The sequence below is a fragment of the Lonchura striata genome, chromosome 3 (assembly GCF_050655825.1).
Source record: "Lonchura striata isolate lonStrDom1 chromosome 3, ASM5065582v1, whole genome shotgun sequence".
Lineage (NCBI taxonomy): Eukaryota > Metazoa > Chordata > Aves > Passeriformes > Estrildidae > Lonchura > Lonchura striata.
Genome location: NC_140705.1, coordinates 45927123 through 45955081, shown reverse-complemented (window position 1 = coordinate 45955081; position 27959 = coordinate 45927123). Strand labels below are relative to the sequence as shown.

At 44.9% G+C, this 27959-nt stretch overlaps 1 protein-coding gene across 5 annotated transcripts; it reads left to right on the top strand.

Annotated features, from left to right (window-relative positions):
• Window positions 1–74: 74 nt before the first annotated feature.
• On the top strand, window positions 75–27524 carry TRAF3IP2 (TRAF3 interacting protein 2). 5 transcript variants are annotated; one of them, XM_031504388.3, is made up of 10 exons: window positions 75–955; window positions 8681–8766; window positions 9008–9757; window positions 12782–12971; window positions 15184–15359; window positions 16732–16820; window positions 18516–18584; window positions 20868–20984; window positions 22093–22167; window positions 26913–27524. In XM_031504388.3, the coding sequence occupies exons 2-10, from the start codon at window positions 8751–8753 to the stop codon at window positions 27057–27059; spliced, it is 1629 nt and encodes a 542-aa protein (XP_031360248.3). In that variant the 5' UTR covers window positions 75–955; window positions 8681–8750; the 3' UTR covers window positions 27060–27524. The 5 variants fall into 5 exon arrangements, 4 of the variants coding, with proteins under 4 accessions (XP_031360248.3, XP_077638396.2, XP_085431146.1 ...); XR_014953714.1 differs by having other exon boundaries at window positions 561–955; window positions 18516–18579; XM_077782270.2 differs by lacking the exon at window positions 75–955 and adding an exon at window positions 1259–1318.
• Window positions 27525–27959: the final 435 nt, after the last annotated feature.

Sequence of the window (27959 nt, the reverse complement as noted above, 5' to 3'; positions counted from 1 at the left end):
GCGGGCGTGCAGAGAGAGCCCTTCCCGAGGGCAGGAATGCTGGGTATGTGCCCCCTTCCTCGGCCCCCCGTGTCACTGGAGGGGCACAGGAAGGAGCAGCGGTGGCACTGCCAGAGCTCGGAGCTCGGGGGTGGTTTCCATGTCCCTGTGCCAGGCAGACCTGCCAGGCATCCAGGCAGCCGCGGTGTCCGCCTGCGGCCACCCGGAGGGTGGGGAGCCGTGCCAGAACGTCCTCCTAGGGTGAAACTAAGAAAATGAGGCTGGAGATCACGAAGAGCTTCTCGGCAGGGAGATGCGCTGCGTGGGGGTCAGGACAGTGGTGTGGACTGGGATAAAAGCGGCCAGAGCGGCTTTCCTGGGGCAGCTCACCGGGCATCTCCGGAGCTGGGAGAACACGAAGTTTCAGCTTGTAGGAAAAGCGAGTTTCTGGTCCTTGAGAGTGTAGAACTTGGAAGTGTCTAGAAAGCTAATATAAAAGAAAGAACCAGTCGAGAAATCCTTTTATTGTTCTTTATATAGTTCTCACACGCGTCATGTGATTCTCTTCGACCGTCTGAATCACAGCTGATTTACCATTTGGCCCTGACAGCAAGCGGCCGAGGGCTGAAAGCAAGGGATGGCTTTCGCGGCGAGGCGCACGGGTTAGGAATCACGCCGGGGTTGCCCTGCGCCCTTCGGCCGCGGCGCTCGGGCAGAGCCGCGGCTCCCACGGGCGCGGCAGCGCGGCAGGCACGGCCGGGAGCCGCTTCCCGGCGCCACCGCGCCGAGCCGGCCTGCGCTTCCACTTCCTGCTGCAGGCCAGTTCTGCCGCTCACCTGGGCGAGGCTGGGAGCGTGTCGTAAAAGGAGGGAAGGCCGCCCGGCCGGCTGAGGAAGGAGCCCCGGGCGCGGCGGGAGCGGGAGGCGCAGCGCTCTCGCTGTCCGGGGCAGCCCAGCGCGAACCCCTCGCCCGCAAGGTAAGCAGGGTCAGCGGCGCCGCCTCCCTCGGCCCTGCCGCCCTCGGTGCTGACCCGCGCCTGCCTCTCGCCGGGCTAACCCCCCAAAATTGCTGCCTCGCTCGCTTTCTCCCCCTCCTCGGAGCATGGGAGCCCGGCTTTCACAGATGGTTACAAGGTGTTTCAGCCATTTCGCTGCAGTTTGTTTTGTTTGTTGGTTCTTGTTCTTTTAATTTTTTTAAATCAGGAGGGGTTTGGGGTAAACACAGGGGACGGACACGCCTGGTGTCGAAATGTTGTCCTGCCTATTTACGTAGTTTCCTGGCAATGAGTGGCGGCCAGGCCTGATCCCGATCCCGCCCTGTCCGGTTCTGCAGGCTCAAGGTGGTGTGTTGGCCGATGGCCCTCTCCTTTTCCCTCTCACTTTCCCTCTCACTTTCCTTTCCCCTCCCTTTCCCTTCCTTTCCCCTTCCCTTCCTTTTCCCTTCCCTTCCTTTTCCCTTCCCTTCCTTTTCCCTTCCCTTCCCTTCCCTTCCCTTCCCTTCCCTTCCCTTCCCTTCCCTTCCCCAGCTGACCCGGGGCTGCATAGGACAAGTCCATAGACCTGGTGAGGGAGAGGTGGCTGCAAGGTGTGAAGAAAACAGGATCACAGATGCTTTTTGCCCCATCCTCTATATAGCCTTGGCACAGAAACAAGTGGGAGCAAGGTGGTAGTATTTCTTTTCTATTAGGATAAAACCTGCTTCCATATAAAACCCGTTCCCATTTCACCCAGTCTCAGGATACAGGTTTTGTAGGGTTAGCACTGGCTGGGCGCTGAGATTGGCACATCTGAGCTTACTGGTCCTCAACCACCACCAGCAGCGCTGAGACCAGAAATTCCCATTCCCTGCAAGCCCTGGGTGGGTTCAAGGCCTGGACTGGCCACACCAGTGCCCCACCATGACCAGCAGCTGCTGTGACATCTATGACAGGTGATTCCAGAGACAGGGATGCGAGGGGCACGTGCAGCTGGGCCAGGGTGGGTGAGTTGCTGCCAGTGATGCTGCTGCCTGCAGTGCCATCAGCCTCTGAAACCAGCCTTGTCCTTGCAGAATGCTGGCAGTGCCTGGAAGCATGCTGTATATATATATTTTTTTTTAATTATTTTCCGATGGAGTTGAGTTTTCTTTCTGTTTTCCTAAGGCAGGAAGCAAGGCATGTGCAATTATGGTGTTCGTGTCTGTCAGTGCCCCCCACCCCCAGCAGTGGCTTTTGAAGTTTGGCAGAGGGTACATGTCTGAAAGATACACACATTTCTGCACGTTTCATGACTGCAAGTGAGCGAGGCTGTTCTCACGCCAGCCGAGGGAGACACGTCAGGTCCCGCAGGCTTCCCTCAGCCTCCTGCCGCCCACGCTCCCGCAGCCCTCGTGCTGCAGAGCAGGGAGAGTGGCTACGGATGGGAGAGACATCAGCCCTGAGAAATACCAGGGGCTCTTTGGGAGCCACAGTCTTCGATGTAAGGCATGAAGCTGTAGCAAAGCAGCTGAAGAAATTGATGCTTTTCAGGGTGATCCCTCCATCCCACCCCGCTGAGCCAGCCCCAGTTTGGTGACAGGAGTTTTGGATGTCCCCGAGCCCTGGGATATCCCAGGCTGGGGGTTTTTAAGTGCCTGTGAGAGTTTTGTCAGCACCAAAAATGGGTGGGAAGTAGCCTCTGGAAAACAATCACATTTTTAAGGATACTGAAGATAATTGTAGACATTTTCATATTTCACAATGTTTAGAAAGCTGGCAGGGAATGCTGCCTATATCTGAGGTGCCTGTTTGGACCCTGCTAGAGGGGTGTCACCCTTCTAGTTTCTTACTACTTACTGCCAGCATTCCTTCAACATGTATATCAATGTCTACACTAAAAAGGCAAAAAATACCAGGTCTGCTCTAGCCTTTGCACTGTGGATTGTCCACTGAAGCAGCATTAGTGGTGCAAAAAAGAATGTGAAGTTTGCTGTGCAGACAGGGTTTGAAGTATGTTCTCTTGGCACATGTAGATTTTCCTGCCATGGCTTCAGAAAGTACATGAGAGCAACCATATAGCCAGAGGAACATACTCTTTTTCTAATTTTTCCAGAAGTCATGAAAATAAGCATTACCTGCCCTAGAGGGCTAAAAGTCTGGACTAGGAATGTGACACATGTCCTTAGTCTTTGCTGTGGAGGGTACCCAAGGGAGAGGGGAGCATCTGTGATGACAGCAGCCGAAATTTCTCACGGTGAAGTGCAAAACTCTGAAGCTTGGATTTCCTTGGCAGTGCTTATTTAAAGTGTAGACCCAAACCAGTTCCCACATTTGTACATGCTCCTCCTGTAAGGATTTCTCTCTGGTTTTTTGTGAGGAAAGTTATGTCTAGTGTTTCTGTAGAGAAAGCTGCACTTAGAGCAAGTGCTCTTGCACACTTACACTCATCTCACCCTGTGGCAACAGCATTCCTTGTGATCTCAGCATGTGCATCCTCACAGCAGCTTGCAGATTCTGCATCCACTTACTCCCATCCTGCAGATGGATATCAGCAGCACCAGGGAGCTTAAGAGATTCAGCCAAAATACACAGGAATTATTTGGAAATCAAGAAATACCTGTCTGTCCCCACCCCTTGTGATCCCAGCTTTGCTTTAATCTCTACCCATGCCATTTCAAAAATGCTGTGACTGGTGAATAAAAAACCCTGTCCTTGTGTGTTGTGCACCAAGGAAAGTGAGGCTTCTTTCTCATCCTAAAGTTTTCTGTTTTAACAAGGTAGACAAATCAAACTTTGATCAAAAGAGCAAAGATATTTTCCCCCTCTCCAGAAGCAGCAGAGAGCACAACCATACTAATGTTGCAGTCTCTCTCTCTCTGTTTCCTCATGACAGAAGGTTTCTAATCAAAAGCAGATAGATGGTTAGGGTGTGTGTTTTGGGACAGCGCATCCTGACAAGTCTTCCTGCTGGAAAACAGATGAAATAAATACCTGATGGATTTTGCAATCAGCTGCAAGAAAACAGCACAGATGAGCTAAGCCCAACACCCTTCCCCTTGTCCCCTTGCCTTTGTGGGAGGATTTTTTAGAGGATTTTGGCCATTGCTTCAAACTTGGATGCCCAGGCCCATCTCTAGTAGCCTGCAGAAGAATCTGCTCCCCTTCATTTATGCTCTCCCTGCAGGTTTCCAGGAATAGCCATGGCCAGCAGCAGCTGGATGTGAGCAGGAGATCTGGATGGCTTCCCCTGTCTCCCTGGCAGAAGCCGAGGAAGAAGCTCTCTGGGTGTGGGAAACTTCACAAGGAGGCTGGAAGGGGGTTCTTCTCAGGAACTTGAATCACTGAGCACCCACCCCAAAGGTTATTTGTTGAATTAATGCACGTTGCAGAGCTGGGTGTATAAGGAGAGGAAGGAAAAAGAGTAGTTTAAGGAGTTCCCTTGACATTTTTGGGAGCAGTCCAGGCTTTGTCCCTCTAGGAAGGGCCTCCTCACTTTATTACAAGCAGAAATATATGCAATGGCTCCAGCTGGTTATCAGTAATCTCCTGAATAGTCAGAGGTGCAGGGGGGATATTAAATTCTTGACGTTTTCTGGCAATATCATGAACTGACTTGAAGTTGTAGTGTCTTTCCAAATGAGGTTGGGCACGATCTCTGCTCTCCAGCAGCCTCTGTGCCAGAGAAAGGATCAGGCTACAGGTTTCTCAGGGTATTTCAGTATGCTGAAGCATTCCTTTCCTCTAGCTCTTCAACACAGGAGACCAAGCAGGTCATTTTTCTGCCCTATGCCTAACTGTATTTGCAGGATAAGCTAACTAGAAAAGTCAAAGGAAACAAAATGAAACTCAGCAGCACAAGGCAACATAAAATACAGGGATAATGGGCTCTTTTGGGTCTTTTTCCAAAAGCTGAGAATCTTCAGCTGAGCAAAAACAACACCCTGAAGTACTGCTTTTGGAGGAGGATATTTTTGAATCATATGTTGTATTTTCAGCAGTGTGGGGATTTCTCCTGGGAATTTCCCTCCACATGCCATTGCCGGCATTGCTCAAAAGATGTTCAGCATGTCCTGGGTTTAATTTATCCCCAGGGCCATTGCTACAGACAGAGCTCTGCTGTTGTAACAGCTTCTCTCTCCAGCCAGGGCTACTGAGGGAGGAGGAGGATGAAGTCACATTTCCTATTTTTTTGATGCCAAATTCCTCATCCCCTTGCTGCCTCCTACTTTGACCCTGTGAGAGCAGAGGCTGTGCGTGGGTGTGAAAGCTCAGCTTTTGCTTACACCCTGCAGCAGGGTCTAAGCAAAAACCTATCTAAAAACGTAGAATTTTTTGCAGGTAACAACGTAAGGTGTTGCATTGCTCTTGGGCTGTGCTTTTTCCCTTCACAGGGACCCCTGTAACTGGGATCTGATAGTATGATCCCCTCCTTCCTGCCCCAACGGGGCTGGCGGAAGGCCAAAGAGCCCTCCCTCTCCTGAGCCTAGGTAAGGCCCTGTCCTTTCCTGGTTCACACTCTTTTCCCCTTCATCTCATGGAATAAACAGTTTGGACAACCACATCAGGGGAATTGAAGCCTCTTTGGAATCTTTGCCCAGCTGCTGACCCCCCTTCCCTCAAGGCCCCCATATATTTGGGCTAGCCTGGTGATTTGGGGGCTGCGAGGGACAGGCGCGTCAGTAAGTGATGGAATTGGTTGTCTCTTCTGTCTGACCAAATTATTTCACTCAGGTATTTGGAGTAATTTTTTTAAGGTCATGCTACACAGGAAGGAAATAAGACTGTCTTTTAAATATTAAGTTGATTTGGGAGATAAAGAGGCATTTATCCATTCTGATGTTCAACTAATAGCAGACATTTTTGAAATATTCTGAAGTAAGACATTTGAATAGTTTAGTGGCTGGTGATTTGCAATGCAGTTTAATAAAGATCTAATATCCCTTCTCCAAAAGGCAGACTAAATACGTTAAATAGCAAACTTCAAGAAAGCAAACCTGAATTTTTCTTGCCCATGTTTTCCCTTTCATTAGATTCATGCAGTTCATTTCATAGATATCCAGATGTTAGCAATGGAACTAAAAAAAAAAAGAAGACCCAAAACTTTGGAGGTTGTAGCCTCCAAAGGAATTTAGTGACTTAAATCCCATCTGACACCCAATCCAAAACCTACAGAAGTTAATAGGAAGATTTCCACTTACTTCATGGAGCTCTGGATTGAGATCCCAGTTTCTCCACAGAAATCTTTTCTTCTTGTCACAATGCTAAACTAAAGGCCATTAAATACAGAGGATCTGAATTCAAAGTGTTTTCTAGTATTTTCACCCAGCTACTTCAGAGACCATCAAAACAGCATCTTGGTGTGTGAGGCACTGCAAATTTCTTTCTGAAAAGTCTAGTTGGCATGTTTGCTCAGGATTATATCAAACAGAGAGATGATCAAACAATGCATGTGGCCTACAGAGGTGGAGCTGTACCCCAGTCCTCAGCCAAGTTGTGCTTTGTGAACACCAGGGTGAATTTTGCACAAGGAACCAGTTTACTGGATATGCTCAGAGAGGAAATAAGAGTTTGCAATGTGATTTGTGCAGCTGGAGTGTGCATCATTCACTTTATGACCAAACATACAGAGATATGCTCAAGTTGAAGCATGTCTGAGCAGGCACTTCAAGGCCAGCTGATCCAAGGGTCAGGTTTACAAAACTGTTGAGGTAAGCAGAAGACAGATGCTTTGCAGGGAATTTGACACCTCTCCTGTCAGGGTGCTTCTCTGTCAGGGGACCACTCAGCAGCTTTACAGCCTGGTTGGTGTAAATCTGACTGTGCTGTGCTGCCCTGGTGAGTCACCACCCCAGGGCAGTCATCATTTAAACTGACATCTGACCAAAGGTCCCAGGCAAAGGACACTTTGCCACCCCTGCACAGCATCAAGTTCCTGACACAATCCTGTGCTGGTGCCGAGAGCTCGAGCTTTTCTCTTTCTTCTCTTTTCTTTTCTTTTTCTCTTTTCTGATGCCAGTCAGAAAAGCAGGACTCAGTGGGCTGGGCTGGTGTTTGTGACCTGGTGTAGAGGGAAAGGGGTGCAAACCTCAGGGAGAGACGTGATGGTGATGAGCTGACCATGAGCCTTTCCAGCCTGGGCGCTGGAATGGCAGGAGCTGGTTTGGCAGCAGACCCAGCTCTCGTGCAGGGGCTGCAGCTGTCGGAGCAGCAGCAGCGTGTGTGCTGTGCTGGTGCAGCTAATAGCTGCTTTGAGGACTTGCCTACATGGGAAAATTTACCAGCGTAATTATCCCACTGTAATTATCCCAGGATAACTCTCCCTGTGGATGTGCTTAATATAACATAGGGTATGTATGCATATATGGCAAATCTCCTGCACAGATGGAGGTTTAAGTTACATAGAGGAGGAATGTTTACATTGCAGCCCAGCAGCAAAGCACAGTTTATATCCTACTTCCCAGCAAATGTTACACCCAGAATTTTCTGTGCCAGAGGTACTTTCAGGGGGAAGTACGTGTCATTTGATATGATCAGCAAAAATGTAAAGCCTCAACCTTGCCCTATAAACATGGGGCACAACATTTGCTTTTACAGAATCACTGTGGAAGCCAGGGTGAAGGCTGGGACACTGCTTTGTACCTCTCTATGATCCTGTTCAACTCTTTTTTTATAGAGTGATCATTTAAATTTGTTGTTTATTTGATTTTTTTTTTTTTTTTTTTTTTTTTTTTTTGTTCAAAACACTGTGACTGAATTTGGGAGAAACCCTTGGATCTCTAAAAGCTCTTCAAACACGTGATTTTGACTTTCTCTACCCAGCTTCCAGGACAGATACTTTTGCCAAATATTGTCATTCCCATTGCTTGAGTTCTTACTCCCCTCTCCTCTGATAACTTTCCTACTTCGGATTTTAGCTTCTTCAATCTGATATAAGGTGAATAGCTGGGGAAATGATGAGCACCAAGTGTGTTTTTCTATATTCCATGACGAAAAAAAGAATTTGCTGGGAGGAAGCTGAGCCTGCACCCTGTAAGAGGATAAAGGTGGCATGAACTTCCTGAAGCATGCTCAGCATTCACCCATCACTGCTGCTGTCAACCTGACCTGGGGTGAAGCAGAGGTGTCCATCATCAGGAGTCACTTGGCCAGACCAAATTTACTGGGATAGCAGTCCCAAAAGGAAGTGATAATTTTGTTTTGGGCCAAAGTCAGTTCTGAAGGAAAAAGGAAAAAAAATCTAACCAATAACTAATCTCTCTAAATTATCTTTTAATTTTCAACAATTAAAAATAATGACTGGTGTGATAATAGGCTAGAAGAAATGGCACAATAAATTAAGCAGCAGCACTTGGAAACAAGATTTTGAGTTGAAATTACTCATCTAGGTGTGTCATAAAGTTTAGATCCGATGCATTAGCTGTTATTAGAAGGTCAGTAGTAAAATAATTGCAAATGGTTGTGTTGCCTGGATTATGCCTAAACCAAACCTCCAGACCTAAACAGTCTGATCTACTGTCGGGTGCCAAAATTACTTCTGAGAGACAGTTCATCTGCGTTTGCCCTGCTGCAGTGTCAGCAGGAACGGTAAGTTTCAGAAATCCCATAGAAAACATTTGATTTGCGCAACACAATTTCCAAAACTTTAACTGTTATTTCTTTTCCAACATCTGAGATAGAGTTATTTTAGGATTATTGCCCATGTGAAACTGTACTGTGTTTACAAGAGTCCTTTTTCTTGTTTTCCAGCTTGCTGAAAAATCCTGGCTTTGCAGTAAGGCAGCTGACTCACTTCCAGTTCAACAAAAAACCTTGGAAAATGGCCTCTGTGTCAGGTTAGTCTAAATTATAACTCTCTACTAGCTTCACTTCAGCCTAATCCTCTACTTTCTTGTTTTGCCAAAAGTCAGCCAGACCTTTCTTGCTGTTTTCTGCCATCTTTTTAAAAATCATTAAAGTATAAAGAATACATATTGCCCTTCAGTATTCCAGCTCACAGTCACTGAATGATGATGTATGATAGGTGTTCAACTGTGTGGCTGTCCACCTCCAGTGTTGCTTCTCTCAATTTTTCAGGCACTTTTGTGGGTCGAAGCATACCAGTTGAAGTGGATGAATCCATACCGTGGTCCCAGTTACCTGAACATGTCTTGGAAAAGGCTTGGCAGCCTTCTGGAGAGGATATGGAGGATGAGGAGGCCCAGAGCTCACATGTTGCTCAAACACCTCAGGCTGATCCATCTTGCTTTTGCAGAGCACCAGCACACCATCACTCAGCACTGTCTGTGGAGCCAGACAGCAGCTTGTGGTCAAAATATACTGATCCTGATGGAGGTGGACACTTCTGTTCCCCTGGTGAATCAATATCAGGAGTATTTCCCTCGAAGACACATTCTATAGCTGTGGACAAACCAGGCATGCAGCCAAGATCACAGTTTTCAGCTGACACCAGGCACAAGTCCAGTCAATCAGAGCAGATCTTGTCTGATGTTCCTGAGGACTCACTGGAGGAGAGCAGCCAAGGGAGTTCACAGTCACAGCAACCCTCAGGAAACAGACTCCTGGCAGAGCTGGGAACTGTAGATACCGGGTACAACTCTCAGTCACAAGATGTCATGGGCATCAGGCATCTGGAGCCTCCCTTACCACTGGTGTCTGTGCTGAACCCCCAGGACCTCCCAGGACCGCTGATCTCCAGAGAATTTTTGGCTCCTGAGCATCAGCAGTGCCCTATGTGCCATCACTTGCCCCATCCCAACACGCCCTCGCAAGGCCACGGCTGCTTCAGGCTCCGCTGCCCAGCACAGCAGCCCCCCCAGGGCCCATGTGAGTAGCACCTCTCACCCCACGGCGGTTCTCTGGGTGTGTATCAGCCACTGTTCACCAAGGGTGTGTTTCCAGCATAGCATGCAATTATTAAGCTCTTTAGACATCTAATTGCAGTCCATTTTACAATTTCAGATTTTTGGGTTATGTGGCTGGACTCTCTGCTGCAAAACCTCTGAACCTCTTAAGTTAAAGAGGTCGTGGTTACTCACCAAGTGCAGGCAAATGATTTTGCTTAGAAACCAGCCTTTGTCGGGCACGCTGAGCATGCACAGCCTCTCCTGCTGTTATTTCATATTCTAGTCATTTCCTTCCTCCTTGCATCAGTCATTCAGCAGCCTCCTATACCGACTCAATTCCTGTTGTTTTCATAGATTTCCTTGCTCCCCTTTGGATCCCCAAAGTTGAGAATTTCCTGCCAGGATCAGGATGGGAGGTTACCCTTGATCTCCATAAATAGTATCTCCCAGCACTATGACCAGACTCACCCATGTGTTTTATTTCTATGTGAAAAGAGCGTGACATCCATCATCCTAATTTTTTTTTTCTGTTGTCAGCTGAAATGAGAGCTCATTACTTAAAATGGAGCCCTCTCAGCTGCTGGTGATTGTGTCGCTGAGCGCTGATGTGACTCCCTCAATATGGGTGTTCTGGCTCTGGGAGACCACAGTGCAGTTTACAGCCTGCTATTAATTAGTATTCCTTTTCAGTCTCTGAGATTTTTATCTGTGATGAGGTGAGCTTTGAACATTCAACAGCAATATCATTGTTTTAATATAATTTATATTACATTAGGCTTATGAGACCCTGACCTGTTTTGGGCTGGCTTTGTAATAAAAAGCTGTAGGCCTGTTCTGATAAATATTTTTTTTAACCTGTTTTGACTCCACAGCATTTATATTGCATCTGTTTAAGTTTTGTCATTTCAGCTATGTGCTATAATTAGGTATATGGAAGAGGAGGGTTTCAGAAACTCGGTTTCCAGCTCTGATTTTGGAACTTTGTAAAGGGGAAGGGGCTACAGATGGACTTCCAACATCTACAGCTTAACATTTGGAAAATGTCTTCTGGTTTTCCTTTCATACCTTCTCCTTTCAGTTCAGCTCTAAGCAGACAAAGAGCTGGTTGCCCAACACCCCTCACTATTTACCTCTGTTTACCTCCTCCGCAAGCAGGCATCGTGGGAAGTAGGACAGTTACTGAATGAGGACATTTTGTTTGAAAGCAGGAACTCTGAAAGGCTTTCTTCAGAAAAATCACTACCATTCCAGCCATATCCAGAGGGCAAAAAGAGTAAAATAAACTCAGATGGCTGGAGCAGATTTGGTCAGGAGCAAGAAGCTGGCAACTGTACTCCTGTTTCTCACATGCCTGCTACAGCATAAATCACCTCTTGACAGCTCCTTGTGTCTCAGATAATTGTTGGGCAGTGGCAACCCACAACAAAGCTCTGCACTCCCCTAGGGAATAGCAACTGTGCTTGGAGGCTCTAAGCTGGCTCGGGCACCTGCTATTTGAGATACAACAACAAAACTGCTTCTGAAGTCAAAGAAATGTTCACAACAATGCCGTGTGCCTGGGGACCATAATTTCAGATATTTGTCTACCAGGGATGTGGGGGCGTGTGGGCACACACGCCTGGCCACGCTTGCTTTGAACTCTGGCTGGATCCAATATACTGTACCACCAGACACATCCAGAGGAAGCTGATAAAACATTGGCCTTAAAACCTTCAAACCAAGTGTCCCAAATCCCTGTCACCTTCCCTAGAGCTGGCCACGAAGAATCCAGGAGGAAACAATATTGACTTGCAGTATGGTTCTCCCAGTCCCTTTCACCCTGTCCTGTTGCAAATTGTTAAGAGGGGGGTGGGAAAATCTCCTAAAACAATCTCAACAAATACAATGTTGCTGACTCACAATTTCATCAGGAATCTGTGTAATTATGGGGTTGGTTGGAGGGGGTTTTTTCTTAAGTATTGGCTCCTGGAATTGGAGTATTCCATGAAAGTTTTGTTTTCTTCTTTATCCTCCCCTTAAAGAAAAAACCAAAAAGAGATAGATGGTCCTCATGGCTGCTAGGGAAAGGAAGACATGGCCCAAAAATAGCTAAAAGGATTTTAAGAAACAGTTTTAGGGGGAAAAGAGTATTGGAGTACTGCAGCTTTTAGAGACAGCTCATAACACCATAATCATACAGTGCTAATAAGCCCTGCCAGGCTGGACTTTGATCTGCACACAGCAGCTTGGAAGTGTGCAGAGCTGCTGCCTAATGAAAACCACAAGCAGAAAGACTGAGAGAAAAAAATATATTCCTTTTCCCCAATTGGGAAACAAACAGCTTACATTGCTTTCTCTTTCAGTTTATGCCAACAGTTCCACTGTACAATAGTTATTAATCAGTATTATGTGTGACCTGCAACAGTAAAGTTTTTCAGAATTACTTGAGCAAAATTATCACTTTGGGCTTCCCCTGCAGCCTCTCGGATGGCAACGGGAGCAGTAACAAGTCCTTAAAATGTCACTTTGACAGAAAATTCACACAGGGTGAAGTAACAAGCTAAGTGAATATTTTTCCTCTTTTCATTTACAATAATCACAGTCTGTTTAGCCTTAGTGTTGCAAACTGATTTGTTCCAGGATTTTGCATCTGCTTTCATGAGAACTTCGGGATGATTCATTTTCACAAGTCATTGCCAAAAAGAAATTAAAAAAAAAAATCCAACCAAAAAACACTGAGGCACAGTAAGAGCAGGGACAAGGCAGCCCTGAATGTTTAACTGTCAGCTGTCCCAACAGCCCAACCCCAAGCAGGGATCTGAACCCTGCCATATGTGAATGGGAAATAGCAAGCTTTAGACTCCAAAACATTCCTTCATCTGGCTTCTTTCAGAGCGAGATACCTGCAAATGCCTCCAAACTGCTCAGTTTCCTGAGACATGCTTGGAAAGGAATAAACACAAACTAAGGCAAAAATGTGTTGGCTGAAATGATAGTTGCTGCCTTTATTTTCTCACCCTCCCAGATGGCAGAGCTCCTTACCAACATTTTGCTGAGCCATCGCAACCACTTCCTCCTGTTCCTGGACCTTGCATGAGAGTTATCCGCCCGGCCCAGCAAGTCATCCCAAATTACTCAAACCCCCGTGCTCCCAAAGGCACTGGAGATCGACCACCCCAGAGGACTTGCTCCTCCCCTGGTCCTCCTCGATTCCCGTAAGTATGCCTGGGGGGCGGGGGTTGTGGGAAGTGGAAGTTCCTCTGATCTAATTTTGTGGGCTTTCAACCAGTAATTCTGAATCCTTGTACTGTGAGCGTGCCCAGGCTGCAGGAGTACATGTGAGATGCTGGGTTGTTTTCTTTATTTGCTGTTTCAGACCCAATGGGGGCCTGACCCTTCCCTAAAGGACTTCAAAGCCGGATACATTGTTAGAGCACACACTGAAATGCATGCCTTAAGGAAGATAAATGCTTGAAGGTTAAAGGGAGGAGGGCTTGAAAAATACCTCACCTAAAATCTTAGAGCTCTCCTGCTCATGGGCAAAGGTCAATTAGGTGGCTTGCTGGGGTCTTCAGCTTTACACTGTACCAGCCTGGGACAACTCAATCACTGGCTTGCAGTGATTTCCTTCATACCTCTTCTGTGGTGCAGAGAAAAAGGGAGAAAATCCCATCAGTTGCTGACATATCTCTACATTGCAGTTTGCAGCCTTTTCTATGTGATTTCATAGCAAAATGTCTGGCCCTTTTCATCCAGGGCTTTTTGAATTATTTTCAGATACTAATTTACCAGGCCTTATATTCTTATAAGTATCTCATTAGAAGGTGGGACATCTTATTCATGCAGGGGTTCCTTCAGACTCAGCTATCTAAAATCAAACAAAGCCTCAGGTTTTGAGAATACCTGATATCAGACTGTTTTTATTCAAGTGCCACAATGCTTTTAGAGGTGTTAAACTTACAGGCATCTGTGCTTGAAAATGTCCACTTATGTGACATGGTCTTGGCAGGGAACTGTGAAAATAGGCAGGACAAAAGAGGGCAGACAGTTGAAATATCATTCTGATCTGGCCTGTGAAAAATTAAGGGCTGTAACAGAAAAGTGACAGCAAGATCAGGGAGTACCTGCAGCAGAGAGAATTGCACTGAAGAGTTTGTATGAAAATGTAAAAATGTTGGGGGATAGTGGATATCCTTTGCAGTAGTAAAAGTTAAAGCCTGATTTTTGGTACATTTGTTAGATAAGGCAGAGTTTTGGGAAGATCTGTAAATTAGCCACCGGCTAGTGTTTTTGTGACCATGGATGAGGCGTTTGTTGCTTTTATTAGTACTTTCTTCTGCTAAAAGAGATCCAGAATACTCGGGGTCTGTCCTGTGGCTGTGTGGCTGCTGCTTGCAGCTGACTCCAGGAACAGCAGTTATATGTTGGTAATATTTGCCTATAGAGTATTTTGTAACAGAAAACATCTGCACCAAAATGAATAAACCAAATCTTAATGTGACAACAGAAAACATGCTGTGACCAGCCTGTCATCATTCATTTAAGGAAGGCTAAGAAAAAAAAGAGAGTGGTCTTGATTGACTAAGCATCATGGCTCTGTGAGTAAAAGCTCTCAGAGAAACCTAAAACTCATCCAACAAATTCAACCCAGCAGATTGCAAGCATACCTTGCATAAAAATCTCTATAGATTCACCTTCCCATTTCAGACTTAAAATCTGAAACCGAAGTGTAATAGGACAAGAATTGCTAAAATCATCCCTTTCTGTCTGTTTACTACAATGGAGAAGACATTGAGGAAGGTTATTGCAGGTCTGGAATGCCAGTCCCTGACATAAGAAACTCTTCTTTGGGTCTGCCATTGCTGGTCAAGAAATGAACTTTGTTCCCTTTGGCAAAACACTGGGTCCAAGACTGGAGGCCTTCCAGAGCTCGAGCTGGAGTGCCCTTTAGACCCATGTTCCAAATTTCCACCTTTCTCTGAGCCTCTTGCACTGCACAGGATATTGTGAGAGCATCTGAGGTGCCATGAAGTGTTCTTTACCTTTAGATAATGGGAAGAGGTTACCAAAGGGCCACCCTGCTGCTGTATGTGCATAACAGCATCCACGACGTGCCATTATTTCTCACTCAGAAACAGCCTTTGCTTCTGCTAATTGCAAACTGAACAGCTTTCAGCTATGATGTGACTTACTTCCTGTGATTAATGTTTCTCCGATAAACTGCTTCTTGTGGTAGCCTGTCACCAAGGTATCCGTTCCAAAGACACTGTAATAACTAAGCAGATGTGCTGAGCCAAGCATTTCTGCAAGAACTTTTCATAGCTGATATGCAGATAAAGTTCTTAGTGTATTATTAAAAGGAGAAGAAATTCTGAATTTTGCCTAAAAATAAGTATTTTCTAAATCCTCCATTGCTTTTCTTTGTAGAAACCAGCTATACAACCAGCTACCTAATGGTCAGCTGCCCCCCAAGGCATGTGGACCAGATGAAGCATGTGGTTGTCCTTCTGAAAATTTTCCATCTCCAGCTGCTGTCCCAAGACCTCTCAGTAACCCTGCAGCCAGGGGAACTCTGAGAACCAGCAATCTGCCGGAGGAGTTGCGTAAGTGGTTAGCAAATTTGTTCTGTGCAAGTTTTTACAGCACAGCCTAACAGCTTTAGGTGGGAGAGCTCCAGAGTGGTGAAGGGGGAGGAAAAGGCAAGGGGAAATGACATTAAGACAAAGACAACAAGAAAAGAAAATACCAAGTGTCACCACATGTGTTGGGTGTGAGTGTCTGTGTTTGGTGGGATGGAATTTTCCCCTTGAATCCTGAAAACATAATGGTCATTAATTGCTTGTTGTTTTGTTTACAGAAAGTAAATACTGTTTAGATTGTTTTTATGACTCCTTGCTAAACAGGATGTCCCTTTGAGGCAGGAGGGGCTGGAGTTTACAGTAAAAGACTAAAAACAAACAAAGCCTGAGGAATAAAGTGTTTCTGCCTGTCCCAAATCAGACAGATATGTTGAGCCTTGACCTCAGTTTCTCCCTGAACTGGTGAGTTTGGAGAGGACTCTGGGACACGCTGAGGGCAGCACGGGCTCTGACATGCTTCTATTGCCACCAATGCCACATATGCATTCACCCTCCAGCTCAAGGGAAAGTCAGGTTTCAGAAAAATAGCTTATTTCTGAATGCCAATCTGACTAGCAGGTGAGATGTACTATTGCTAAGAACCCTCCACAGCTCTCCTGAGGTTTTGATTTTTCCTTTATTCTTCATTCTGCATATCAGCTTTCAAGTCCAGAGAGTCACACCTCTTGGCCTGTAGGAGTGAGTTATGATACCAGATGCCACTCTTGGATAGACCCTACTTTATCAGTTAGTGTGTCCTAGATGGAGGAATTAATTATTGGGTAAAACAGGCTCATCTGTGGTACATGCACAGCTGGATTAGATCAGCCAGCTGCTTTACCCTGATGCAAAGCCACGAAAACCCCTCCCACAAGGGCAAGGACATTGCTGTCACCAGCCATGCATCCTGCTGGCACAGGGTGTTAATGTTGCTCCAAGGAGAGGCAGTATGACATGCATAAGGGCCCTTCCAGCTCTGTCATACCAGTGGGTCTGGGGAAAACTGCTGGCTGCAGCCTGTCAGGTAACTTGAGCTGTGGGTGAGAGCCCAGGCTCAGGTATGCCCAAGTGCTGGGAAAAAGCACTCTGGCCACAGGGCAGGGGGAGCAGCAGAGGAGTTTGCCCTCTGCAGCTTGTAAGTAAAGCAGAAGGAGCTCAAATCTAGAGCATGGTTTTGTACAGGGGGTTGGTTTCAACACTGGGCCACTGCACTATCCCACATCCATTTAGTGAACAATCCAAAGAGACCTAAGTGGGTAGAACCTGTAGCGTGGTGGAGAAGGAGGGCTGTGCCAATCTCACCCTCTGAATGGTGTATTTAAATGTGTTGCGTATTCATACAGACTCTCTCTCCCAGGCAAGGTCTTTATAACCTACTCAGTGGATACAGCAGTGGAGGTTATGAAATTTGTGAACTTCCTGTCTGTAAACGGATTTCAAACTGCTGTAAGTATTCCTTCCAGAAAAAAATTACTTTCAGCCAGGGAAGAGACTTTTTTTAAAAATTAGCAGAGGCAATACACTGTCCATTTAAATTTTTTTCTGGTTGTCATCACATTTTGTAGGCTACAGAAGATACAAATAGAATGAACTAGCCTTGGTTTTGCAAGCTGTAACTTAAATGATCTGCCTTTTTGTTTATTCATCTTTTAACTGAATTTTGTGCTTTGAAGTATGCTTTAATAATGATCCTGGAAAATTTCACTTAGTGACACCAGATGGGCAATAGTGTGAGGTTTTGTGAGCTATTCCATTAATATTGTCTCATATTTGATCTGTAATATGAGTATTACAAAAGGTCAATTTTATGTTCTTCCCATCCTATCTTCTTTTCTCCAATGCTATCACATCATTGATTCTTCAGATGTGAGTAACTTTCTGCTAAAAAAGATCTAAAAGTAGATTCTAAAATTCACACAGCTTAATGAAACAGCCTTTCTTATGGTTTCATTTGCTTTGTTATCCCTTTAAAAGTGATTTTGCTTTGTTATACTATCAAAAGGGATTCTAAAAATCATTGGCCTGAAAAGGTCTGTGTAGTACTCTCTAATCCCATAAGCCGTTCAGTTTTTTACTGAATTTCTCATGAGTTTGCTTCATCATAGAGGGCTACAGAGGCTCTAGGATTCGGTGTTCATCAAAATCTTGATTAATATTTTCTTATTTCAAGAGCATATGCTATCTGACCCCTCAGCCTTCATGCTTTGGCTCCAATTCAGGAAAGCATTTAAGCAAGTGGCTATCATTAAACTGAACGAGACTCAGTGGGGAGCTTTGCACATGCTTATTTATTTTCATGAATCAAAGATTTTTTTACAGAGACTGCAATTATACTTCTCTCCAGCAGTTCTGTACTATGACCAATTCTGTACTATGACCACAGCTTTACAGAGTAGAAGCCTCATTAATAGCACCTTTGCTGGACAGGCAACCTTTGGAGCCTGTTGCAGAATAATAAATACAGCAAAATGGCCCCAAATCTGGGAAACAAGTGGGCTCTCTGCATTCAGAAAGGCGAAAATAAAGACTTGAGAGCAGATCATGACCCTTATCTTGAAAACTTGGAGAAGTTAATACTTCTCCATTGGTGACAGTCACTGATTGCTGGTTTCTGTGTGTACTGGGCATGCAGAGAAGCAAGCAGTGTTGATCATATTCAGTCCTATGAAGTCCTCCTGCTCTGCTGTCGTTGATCTCTGGGTGACTGAACCCAGTTATCTGTGCCAGTGACCTGGCTGACTTCCCACCACACACCCTGAATATTTAGTTCAATATGAAGCTAAAGCTTCACACTCAGTGTACCCTCGCAGTCAGAAAATAGCAGGCATACAGATGGAGAAGGTGGGCAGCGCCTTGTTCTGTCCAGTAAAAAATGCCTGGGAGTTGGGGACTGGCAGGGCAGCCAGTCAAAGGGCCAGCTGAGTGGGAGCCCAGGGAGGTGCCTGCAGCAGTCCTCTCTGCCTGCTGCCTGTCCAGCTTGACTCCAGACTGCACAGAAAGGGGAGAAGTGCATGTACACAGTTTTTTCCTAAGGGAATTGGAAATGCTTGTCATAAACAAAGGAGTAGCTGCTCTATCAGTGCCATAAAATAAGGAGGAAAGGTGAAGGGATGCTCACTGTGGACTTTTATTCTCTTGCAGATTGATATCTTTGAGGACACGGTACGAGGTATTGACATCATTAAGTGGATGGAGCGCTACCTAGGTGATGTATGTAAGGGCAATTTAACCTTGTTTATAGCAGAGGTGACCTGAGGAAAATGGTTGAATTATTCTAATACACAGCAGGGACAGAATGAAAATGCAAGACCCTACTGTTGTCTTCCCTGCCCCTGTAGAAATAGCAGAGGTATTGCAGAGAGAGTGTAAGCAAATCTCACTCGCATCTGTATTTGATGGTCCCAGAGCGCTTTCTTTAAGAAATGAAGTGCTAATTCTGGCATTCTTGCAAATTCCTAATGCTGCCTGTTACATCCAGCCTGAAACTGTCATTGGAAAAGTTAGTCCTCCATCCCTTTTTTCAATAGTGGGGTTTAGCTGTGCTTCATTACAGTGATATCTATATTTCATCCCAGGCTGCACAGTCATGGCTCATGTTCCTCTTTGCCACATGTAGCTTTTACACTGATATCTAAAATACTAATATCTGAAGGGTTCTTCTGGATAAACCATCCTACATTTAAACTGGAAATTGGTGTTCTCTTGGTTGATAAATAGATTTGCTCTTATCACTTTGTATCTATCTAAGCAGTAAAACGGAGATTTTATCTTGCTGCCAGTGCTGTCCCCTGCAGCAGCAACTTCTCTGAAGTTCCCCTGAGCAGTGATGGCACATTTTCCTAAGGACCAAGCCAAGTGCTTGGACTATACCAGCACAGCTGGGTGCAAACTGGTGATTCTGTCGCTGGACAGGAGCCATCATGGGCTGCCTTCCTTGGATTCTTGCCTTGCTGAATGGCCACTGGGTCTCTGACTCAGTCTGGCCTGATCTCCATGGTTCAGGAACAGGATGACAGAAGTGGTGGACTCTCCTCCACCTGAGCAAGGAACCTCAACCATCTGAGCCAGTCCTACACAGGTTTCCTGAAGGTGTCCATGCAGACAGGATACAACTGCATGCAGAGCCAGCCTGGGACCTCTGCCATGGAAATGCAGTCATGCCTACTGGGCATCAGGACAAATTAGGCTTGGGCTCACTGTGTGTAATGTAGGTAAGGAAACCAGAAGACAGGGTGACTTTGCTTTTGCCAAAAACATCATTGTCACTTAAAATACAAGCTAGCAGATCTCCTCTGGGACTTGTGCAGAGTCAGTAGGAGAAACCAGTATGTGCAGGGAACAATCTCCTGCCTCCACCTGAGGATCTTTCTCTGACTACCCACCCCAGAAAAGTTTGGTTTCCCTCACTGACTGTAGAGACAGTTTCTAACTTCAAAACCCTTACATGTGTGTGGAGAAGGGACTGCTTGGACACAAGCAGAGGAAAGTATGCAACTGGGCATGTCTCTTGCAAACCCTCAACATCTGTAAGTGCTTACACACATGTCAAGCACAAGCAAAAGTAATTCAGGAGTATGTTGAGTCAGTGAAAGGGATAATGGTTCCTTACCATATTTGACCCTGTGGTGGGGCAGATTCTCTTGATACAGCACAGAAGGAAAGAGTTAATTATGTGCCAGGCAGACTGTAAGATTTAGAAGCCTTACACAGGCTTCATGTGCCGGGGATGAAAGGCAGGCCTCAGGTAAGCCCAAGCAGGAAGCTTTCATCTGCTGCATTTCAACTGGCCTGCCGTTAAGGCGGAGAGATGTTTCCCAGACATAAAGGATGGCCCCTCTCTGGAAACCTGAGCTCAGTGTGGGGCTGGGATTAAACAGGTCAGAGGCAGGATCCAGGTTGTCCTAGCAAGGTCAAGGAGCATTGCCTTCAGCCCATCGTGACAGAGCTGCCAGGTACCCCTGAAGCTGCCCAGACCATCCACAACAGCCCCCCTGTCTGCACAGCAACCTCTCTGCACATTTTGCCACTAAGATCAGCAAAAAAAGACATAATTTCTGCCACTGAGAGCCCTAGAAGTAGCTTCCACAGACCACTGTCTTTAGTAGCTTTTTCATAGATGACTAAGGAGATGCACTTCTACATAAGCTGTTGGAAAACATTTGGGTCTGAATTTAAAGACAAAAGTTTTCCTTGTATACACATAGACACTCGACACTGATAAAAAGTAGCTTTTTATGACAAGGATTCCAAGTGTCAACTGGTAGCTGCTAATACATCTCTTGATATTTCAGTTTTCTATATTGAGATGTTGAGAAATAACGAGGAGAATGAGTGTATGAGTTCTCCTGTATTTCCTGCCAGAATGAATGAGATCCTCTTGTGTTTGCCAGGAACACAAAGATCACTTAAAACACAAACTGGCAGATTTCCGATCTGCCTCTACCAAACACGCTGCGTTTCTCAATTTCATGAAAGTGCTTTTCTCCCTAACAGAAGACGGTGATGATAATCATAGCAATCAGTCCAAAATACAAACAGGATGTGGAAGGGGCTGAATCCCAGCTGGACAGGGATGAACATGGCTTACATACTAAATACATCCACAGGATGGTAAGCAAGGACATGCATTTTCTGTTTTACAAAGACTGTCTTCTTCTCAAAAGACAGATCTGTCTCCAAATGGCAGGTTCTTTGCTTTGTTTTCCCTAATCCCTATAGTTAAACACTCCTCTTTGGAAATCATTAGTCCTTCCTCTCATAAGCTCCACATGCTCATTAACATCTGCTAAGAGGTTCAAGGAAGAAAAATCCTATTAAACATGCTCATCTTATTTCTGCATATTCTTTATTGTTCAATGTTTTTCCCCTCCTTCACCTTCTTGAGCCCTAGTGTAGCACTGAGCACAGTCTTATCTAACAGTGCCTGACCTTCCTCCCTCTAAACCAGACCCTGTTGCTTCAGCCATCCTGGTCTTTTCTAAGGCAGCAGTAGAGCTGACTGAAGGATGGAATTGCAAAGCAAAGGCCGGAGATACAATGTGAGGCTCCTGGGGAGTGCACAGTGGTGCCAGAGGACTAGACACCCATCTCCACAGCCTGTCACAGGATGCATATTTAGCCCAGAAGAGCCCATAGAGCCATGAAGCTGATCCTTTCTCCCTTGGTTTGCAGTTAGCTGCCTTTCTCGGCCTGTAACCCATCTGATCCCCCAGCTGGAATATGCAGTTGGGTTTCTCAGAAGCTGTCACCAGCAGATGAGCTCTCAGCAGTACTTTGCTGTCCATACCACCCCTGGGATGCCTGTGTCCAGGGCCGTGGGGAACAGGCTGGGCCCTGGCTCAGACACGGACCTGCTCTGGCTGAAATGCTTCACCTGTTTGTAGGCCAGATAGGGGTGGGTGTTAGTCAAGTCAGGCTTCACTAGACTGAGATGGATTTCATGGGATTGCACCTGCAGCTAAACCCACAATTATTTCATGCCCTGAAACTAAATGTTCAACAAATGTTGACAGATCTTTCCTGTATCCTTTCTGTAGCAATGAAGTATTAGATTAAGTGGCCAAACCAAACAACACCAAGTCCACCAGGAATAGGTCAACTCATTTTACAGGAGAGCAGTTTAATTAAACAAGGAATGTTTTTATACATAGGGATCAGACGCATGCAGAGAAAAATTGTCACGTCATTACAATAAAACTGACTTTTTGTTCTATTCTAGATGCAGATTGAGTTTATACAGCAAGGAAGTATGAACTTCAGATTCATCCCTGTGCTTTTCCCAAATGCCAAGAAGGTAACATACAAGCATGCTTATATACTTTCCACATGATTAAATGCATATTATTTTGATCACAGCAGCAGATGGAATCTTAAAACTCAAACACTCAATTTCTTGGTTCTTAACAGCCTGCAAGTAATAGTCCAAAGCTTATAGTTTTATGCATTCTGAAGTTCCTATGTTATGTACATGCAAATAAAGAGCATTTCATCCACAATATAAATCAGAGTATAAATGTATTTCTGATGATGAATGTACAACTAAAATTCAAATTGCCTTGAGCACTGAAAGAATTTAAATGGAGAGGGGCAATCTATCCAGGAAGCATGCTTTTTATATTAACCCTTTTATAATTTTGTCCAAATGCAATGCTGATGAGTGAGATGGGCAGGATTTATGACTGATGTGAAGAGAGGGTCTGGAAAAGGGTGTATTGAGAATATAAGAATAAAGAGTATAATAAATAGTAAAGTAGAAGGCTGTTTCATGAACTTGGACTGGCCCATCAAAGCCAAGCAAAGATTTTTTAGGACTTGCAATTTCATCTGCCCTCTTTCCTTACTTGTTTTGAAGATTCATTTGAGAATAAGTAATGCATCTCTTCTACCTCACTGAGAGGATCTCTTGGATTTTTACAAAGACAGAAACATTAAAAAGCTTCACTTACAGCTTTCTCAGTCTCCTGCATTGTTGGGTAGGTATCATGTTGCCCCTAGATACAGCTGCATTTTAGAAAAGTATGGAAAAATTCTTTATATTTCTTTTGGTGCCCAAATTTTGGAACATGAACCAAAATTTAAATAATGTTATTAATGGTTATAGGGCTGTGCAGTCCCACTGCACTTGTGGATTTTAGTGTAATGAAGTTCTTTATTTAATCACTAATTTAAGATCAGAAATTAGAAAATATGTCCCCAAGTTTGTAAAATATGTAAGGTCCTGTGGGTTGTACAGTACCTCTGGTATTTCATGTCATTCAGATCCCTTCCTGAATGATCTTAGTCCGCTACTTATCTTAACTAAGTACCTGGAAGACAGCAGTGGTGGGAATTGGGCAGGCCAAAGCTAGAAAAGCAGTCAGCATTTTCAGTCAGTGTTGGATGGGGGAAAAAGGCTCCTAACCTTGGGGCTACTTGAGTGCCCACCATGAACAGACCACAGAGTCTGGAGCCATGTGGCACCTTAAGGGTTGCAGAGAAAAGTGTCCCAGGAGGCACTATAGCTGTCTTGGGGCTCTGAGACAGAACAGTGAGTTATGTTAATTTGGGCTCAGCTTTATTTATCAGAAGATTATTTAGTGTATAGCAGCAGTTCTCTCAGACAGTGGTCTGTAAGGATTTTCCAGGGTTGGTTTATCTAGCTGCCTCTATCAGGGCATCAGGCTCCAGGAATCCTTCCTGCCCATCCTCTGTAGTCTCCATAACCCTTTAGTTTTTTGAGAGGTGCCTTTCTCATTAAATTATGCAGATCAGCATTTTCTACTGCTGTTAAGCTTTAGTCTCTTTCTCCACATAATCCTTTGGTACCTCACCTACCTTCATCTAGCTGCTTAATGATAATGTAACTGAGGACATGGGTAGAAGGAGAGCACCCGAGCCTGAACATGTTGCAGTAATGAAGTCTGGACGCAGTCAGAGGAAGTGAGGTACCTGAAAAACTGCCAAGTATATATACAATTGGATGATGTTGGCAGGCAAATTACTTCAATTTTGTCTTTTTTATACTGTCCTTTATACATTCAAGTATTAGCATAGCTGGCAGTGGAAAAAAGCAGAAAATAAAGATTTGGAGGTTTCATCTGGGGATGGGGCTATTAGATGAGTTAATCTCATACACAGCACATCATAAAGCACTGCTGGTATGTGAAAATTAGTCGACCTCCAACAGGAAGAGATCTGTGTGATCCAAGGAGCGTTCATTAGGAAACTGAATAATGAGGCGAGGAAAGCACAACACACAGTTAAGGTGGAACTGACATTTCCAGCTTCCAATATTCGCTACTAAAGGAAACATGGGTCTTGCTGGTTCAAGGTTTGCATCACAACAATGCACAGAAATGTGCCCTCCTCATCTGGCTACCTGATGACCAAAGCATTAAGCCAAGATTGCCCCATGCTGAGGCATCCTCTGGAAACAGTCAAGGAGTGAGATGAACAGGGCTGGTGCCAGGGAAGGCAGAAGATGTCAAACCATGCTCTGCTGTCACAGCCCTGAACAGTCCTGTCCTCTGCACCAATACACTCTGCCCTCTTCCTACCAGTTTGAACTGTGGAGTTACCAAATACTCTCCCTATGGCATAGAGAGAATTTTCTTCTCAGTTCACAGATACACGGCAAATTTTAAAAATGTAAAGGACAGTAACCATTTTCCCATTACTCCCACCTCCAATGACAGATGCTGTTGCATGGCATGGAAATGCCCCTTTCTCACTCTGGATAAAAATAGCAGCTGTAGTTACCCCTTACCCCTACACACCTCCCTCAAATTACAACTGTTGCCAGAGCTGATTCATGTTCAAGAGCTTTTTGCACTGACTTCATTATGGAGGGTATTAAACTAAACTGCAAGGCACAGAGCTTATCTCTGAATGTATAGTGCCTCTCTCATTATATCCTCACTTGCTGATTTCTTACTTACTACACATTTCTCACACTAATTTCCATCTTAACTAATAAGTTACCCATCTGGACCTCTATCAAATGCATTTCTGCAATCTAGACTGACTATACTGTATATCCTTTGTCCAAAAAATGTAGTTTCTTATCAAAGGCAGAGAAAGGGCTCATTTGGTAAACCCCCTGCCACATTTAATTGCATTTCCTTCTATAGCTTGTAACAAGATTTAGTAAAGAAACAAATTCCATGTAACAATGGTATGCATGTGCATGCAAACATAGTTATCTTTCTTTCTCCCAGTAACATTTGAGTCTCTTGGCCAAGTCCAAAGAGCTTTGTTAAAGGAATTAAATTCAAAAAGATTAAAATCTCTTCCTATGCCAAAATAAAAAGACTAGCAGGTGGAGGCAAAAAGCCTTATTTTTGCTCCTACCAAAAGGAATGCTGTGGGATCTTACCCCTGTGCAGTGAGATATCCATCTGGAAGAACAACCTCCACTTTAGGGAGACCATTGACCAAAGCTTATCCTTTCTCAGCCACTGGAGAAAAGAGGAAGGTCAGGTTTTTAGATACCCCTGCTAATCATAAAGCTGCTTGTTCAGAAGCCTAGGTGAGTTCATACTAATGGTGTCTGTGTGACTTACCTCCTTCTTCCTATACATAAAACCTGTAGCTCTAACAGAGTGGTTGCATCAATTAACACAAACTGCTCCCTGAGCAGGGAAAGTGATGCGGCCTTGTTCCTACAGCTTTACAGGCCAAGGAAAGACAGCCAACTTGAGAAGCATGATCATGGGAATGACAGGTTTGGGCTGCAGCTAGGCTGTTTGCTGGCAGCAGGACATGTGCAGCCCATGCCAGGACATCCCCTGGCAAGGTGCCAGAGATGTGCATGCCAGCAGCTTTTCGCTCTCTCCTCTTGGAGCTAGCTCCACTAGCTTGACAGGAACTGTGTTGCTCCTAACAGGGGCTATCTTGGGAAAATAAGAGGTCCAGGGACCAAGTGCTGAATGTCCTGGCTCTTCATGTTGCTTACCTGCTGTCTCATTTTGGCTAGGTTCTGATGTCTCCAATTCCAAAACAGATCTCTCTCTCATGGTGACCATGAACTGGTTTTAGTCAATAATCTGTCCCTCTGTTAATTAATAGTATTATAATAGCCCTTCACCCCTACATATCCAGGCTGTCCCTATGGAAATTTCCCATGGCTATGGGAACATGAGGGTTGAACAGGCTTGTCTCTATCAGCTGGCTGTCACGTCCAGTGCCATGGTGGTCCCAGCTTCATTATGTTAATGGGCATTAGCCAACCCCTATGAAGGACTGCATCTTTTGCAGGATGCAGGAATTGGAGGTTTAACCCTGCTAATCTGGAGATGCATTAGTCTCTGTGCAAGCTCAGCATCAGCTTCAGCCTTCTGGTCAGTTGGTCAGAGCACACCATGCTTGGCGAAGAATGGTGCAAAGGGATGGGGAGAGGGCTACCAGCATGTGAAATGTTCTTGTGGGATCCCAGTCTTTCCCTATTGATCCTCATCCCAGTGTTGAACATGCTGTATGGATCCTTTAGCAGCTACTAGGGTAGCAGCCTTTCCCTGCCAGGGGCACTGAAATTCTCCTTCTCCTTCTCCTTCTCCTTCTCCTTCTCCTTCTCCTTCTCCTTCTCCTTCTCCTTCTCCTTCTCCTTCTCCTTCTCCTTCTCCTTCTCCTTCTCCTTCTCCTTCTCCTTCTCCTTCTCCTTCTCCTTCTCCTTCTCCTTCTCCTTCTTCTCCTTCTCCTTCTCCTTCTCCTTCTCCTTCTCCTTCTCCCCTCCCCCCCATTCCCTCCCATCCCCCCCTCCCCTCCTCTCCTCTCCTCCTTTTCAATGCCTGTTATTGACATCAGACTTCCTTTGAAACATGGTGAAATTAGCCAATGTGATGGCAGAAGAGAGACAGGCAAGCTGTGAGATCGCACAAAGTTCATTTATTTCGGAACCCAAATACAATTCTGAAGCCAAATTAACATTTCTTGTTGTTACAGGAAGTGACTAGAACAGACAGAATTAAATCTTCCTTGGCAGGGTGTGACGGAATCTGAGATTCTGGTAAAGATTCGGACGGATTTATGGGATTTAGCTTTTCTTTTCCTTGTTTGTTTCAGGAACACGTGCCTACCTGGCTGCAGAACACTCACATTTATAACTGGCCAAGGAATAAGAAGAACATCCTTTTGCGGTTACTGCGGGAGGAGGAATACGTTGCTCCTCCAATAGGACCTTTACCAACACTCCAGGTTGTGCCGCTATGAACATTGTGACTTAAAGCACACGAAGAGTGGTTGTTAAAGGGTTGTTCCTGGCAGGGAGCCAACACTCTTCCAGATGGCTCTTTTTGATGACAGAAGACACTCTTTCTGCTAAACGAATTGGTTGTCTTGGGTTACTCAGGCTCAGCTTGTTCTCTACCTTGTTAAACATCTATTTCCAAAGCTGATGGAGCATAACCCTCTTCTCTAGATTTTTAAATAAGCTGGAAATGGAAAGAATGCCCACTTTTATTTTAACATCTGGTTTCAACACACTCCTTTTGTTAGTCATTATAGCAAACAAATACCAGAAAAAATATTGCAATAAGTGTAAAATAAAAATTACATCTTCCTTTTTGCTCAGGGTTTCTTTAAAGATATTCCTGCTTTGTATAGCATTATTGAACCATCAATTTGTAGATATAATATACACTATTAAATATATTTGCCTCTTGTAAGGCAATCTTATATACCATGTCTACTTCTATTATTTCTGGGGATAATGGAGAAATGGGTTGGGTAAGGCAGATTTTCCTTAGCCTGGCTGGCATAAAGAGACTCGTCTTCAATTAGAGGACTTTCAGATCTGAAATCTCTAGAGTTCCCTTTCCTTACAGCTTGGTCCCTCACACCTCCAGTGTGTTGCAGCAATAGTCCCCAAAAGGAGAGCTGAATGCATGACTACATGTGTGCTGTCAGTGCTATGGAACACTGCAGTATTTTTTATGGCAGGCCTTTAGCCTCACTCACTATTGCTCTTCAGCCCTTATTTAAAGCAGAGCATGTCAAAGGACAATTGGCATTTGGGAAGCCAGCGATTGTTAAGAGAAAGAGCATTGATTCATACACCTTGGAATATGCAGTATGGAACAATAAAATAATCAAAGATGGAGAGCCACAGGG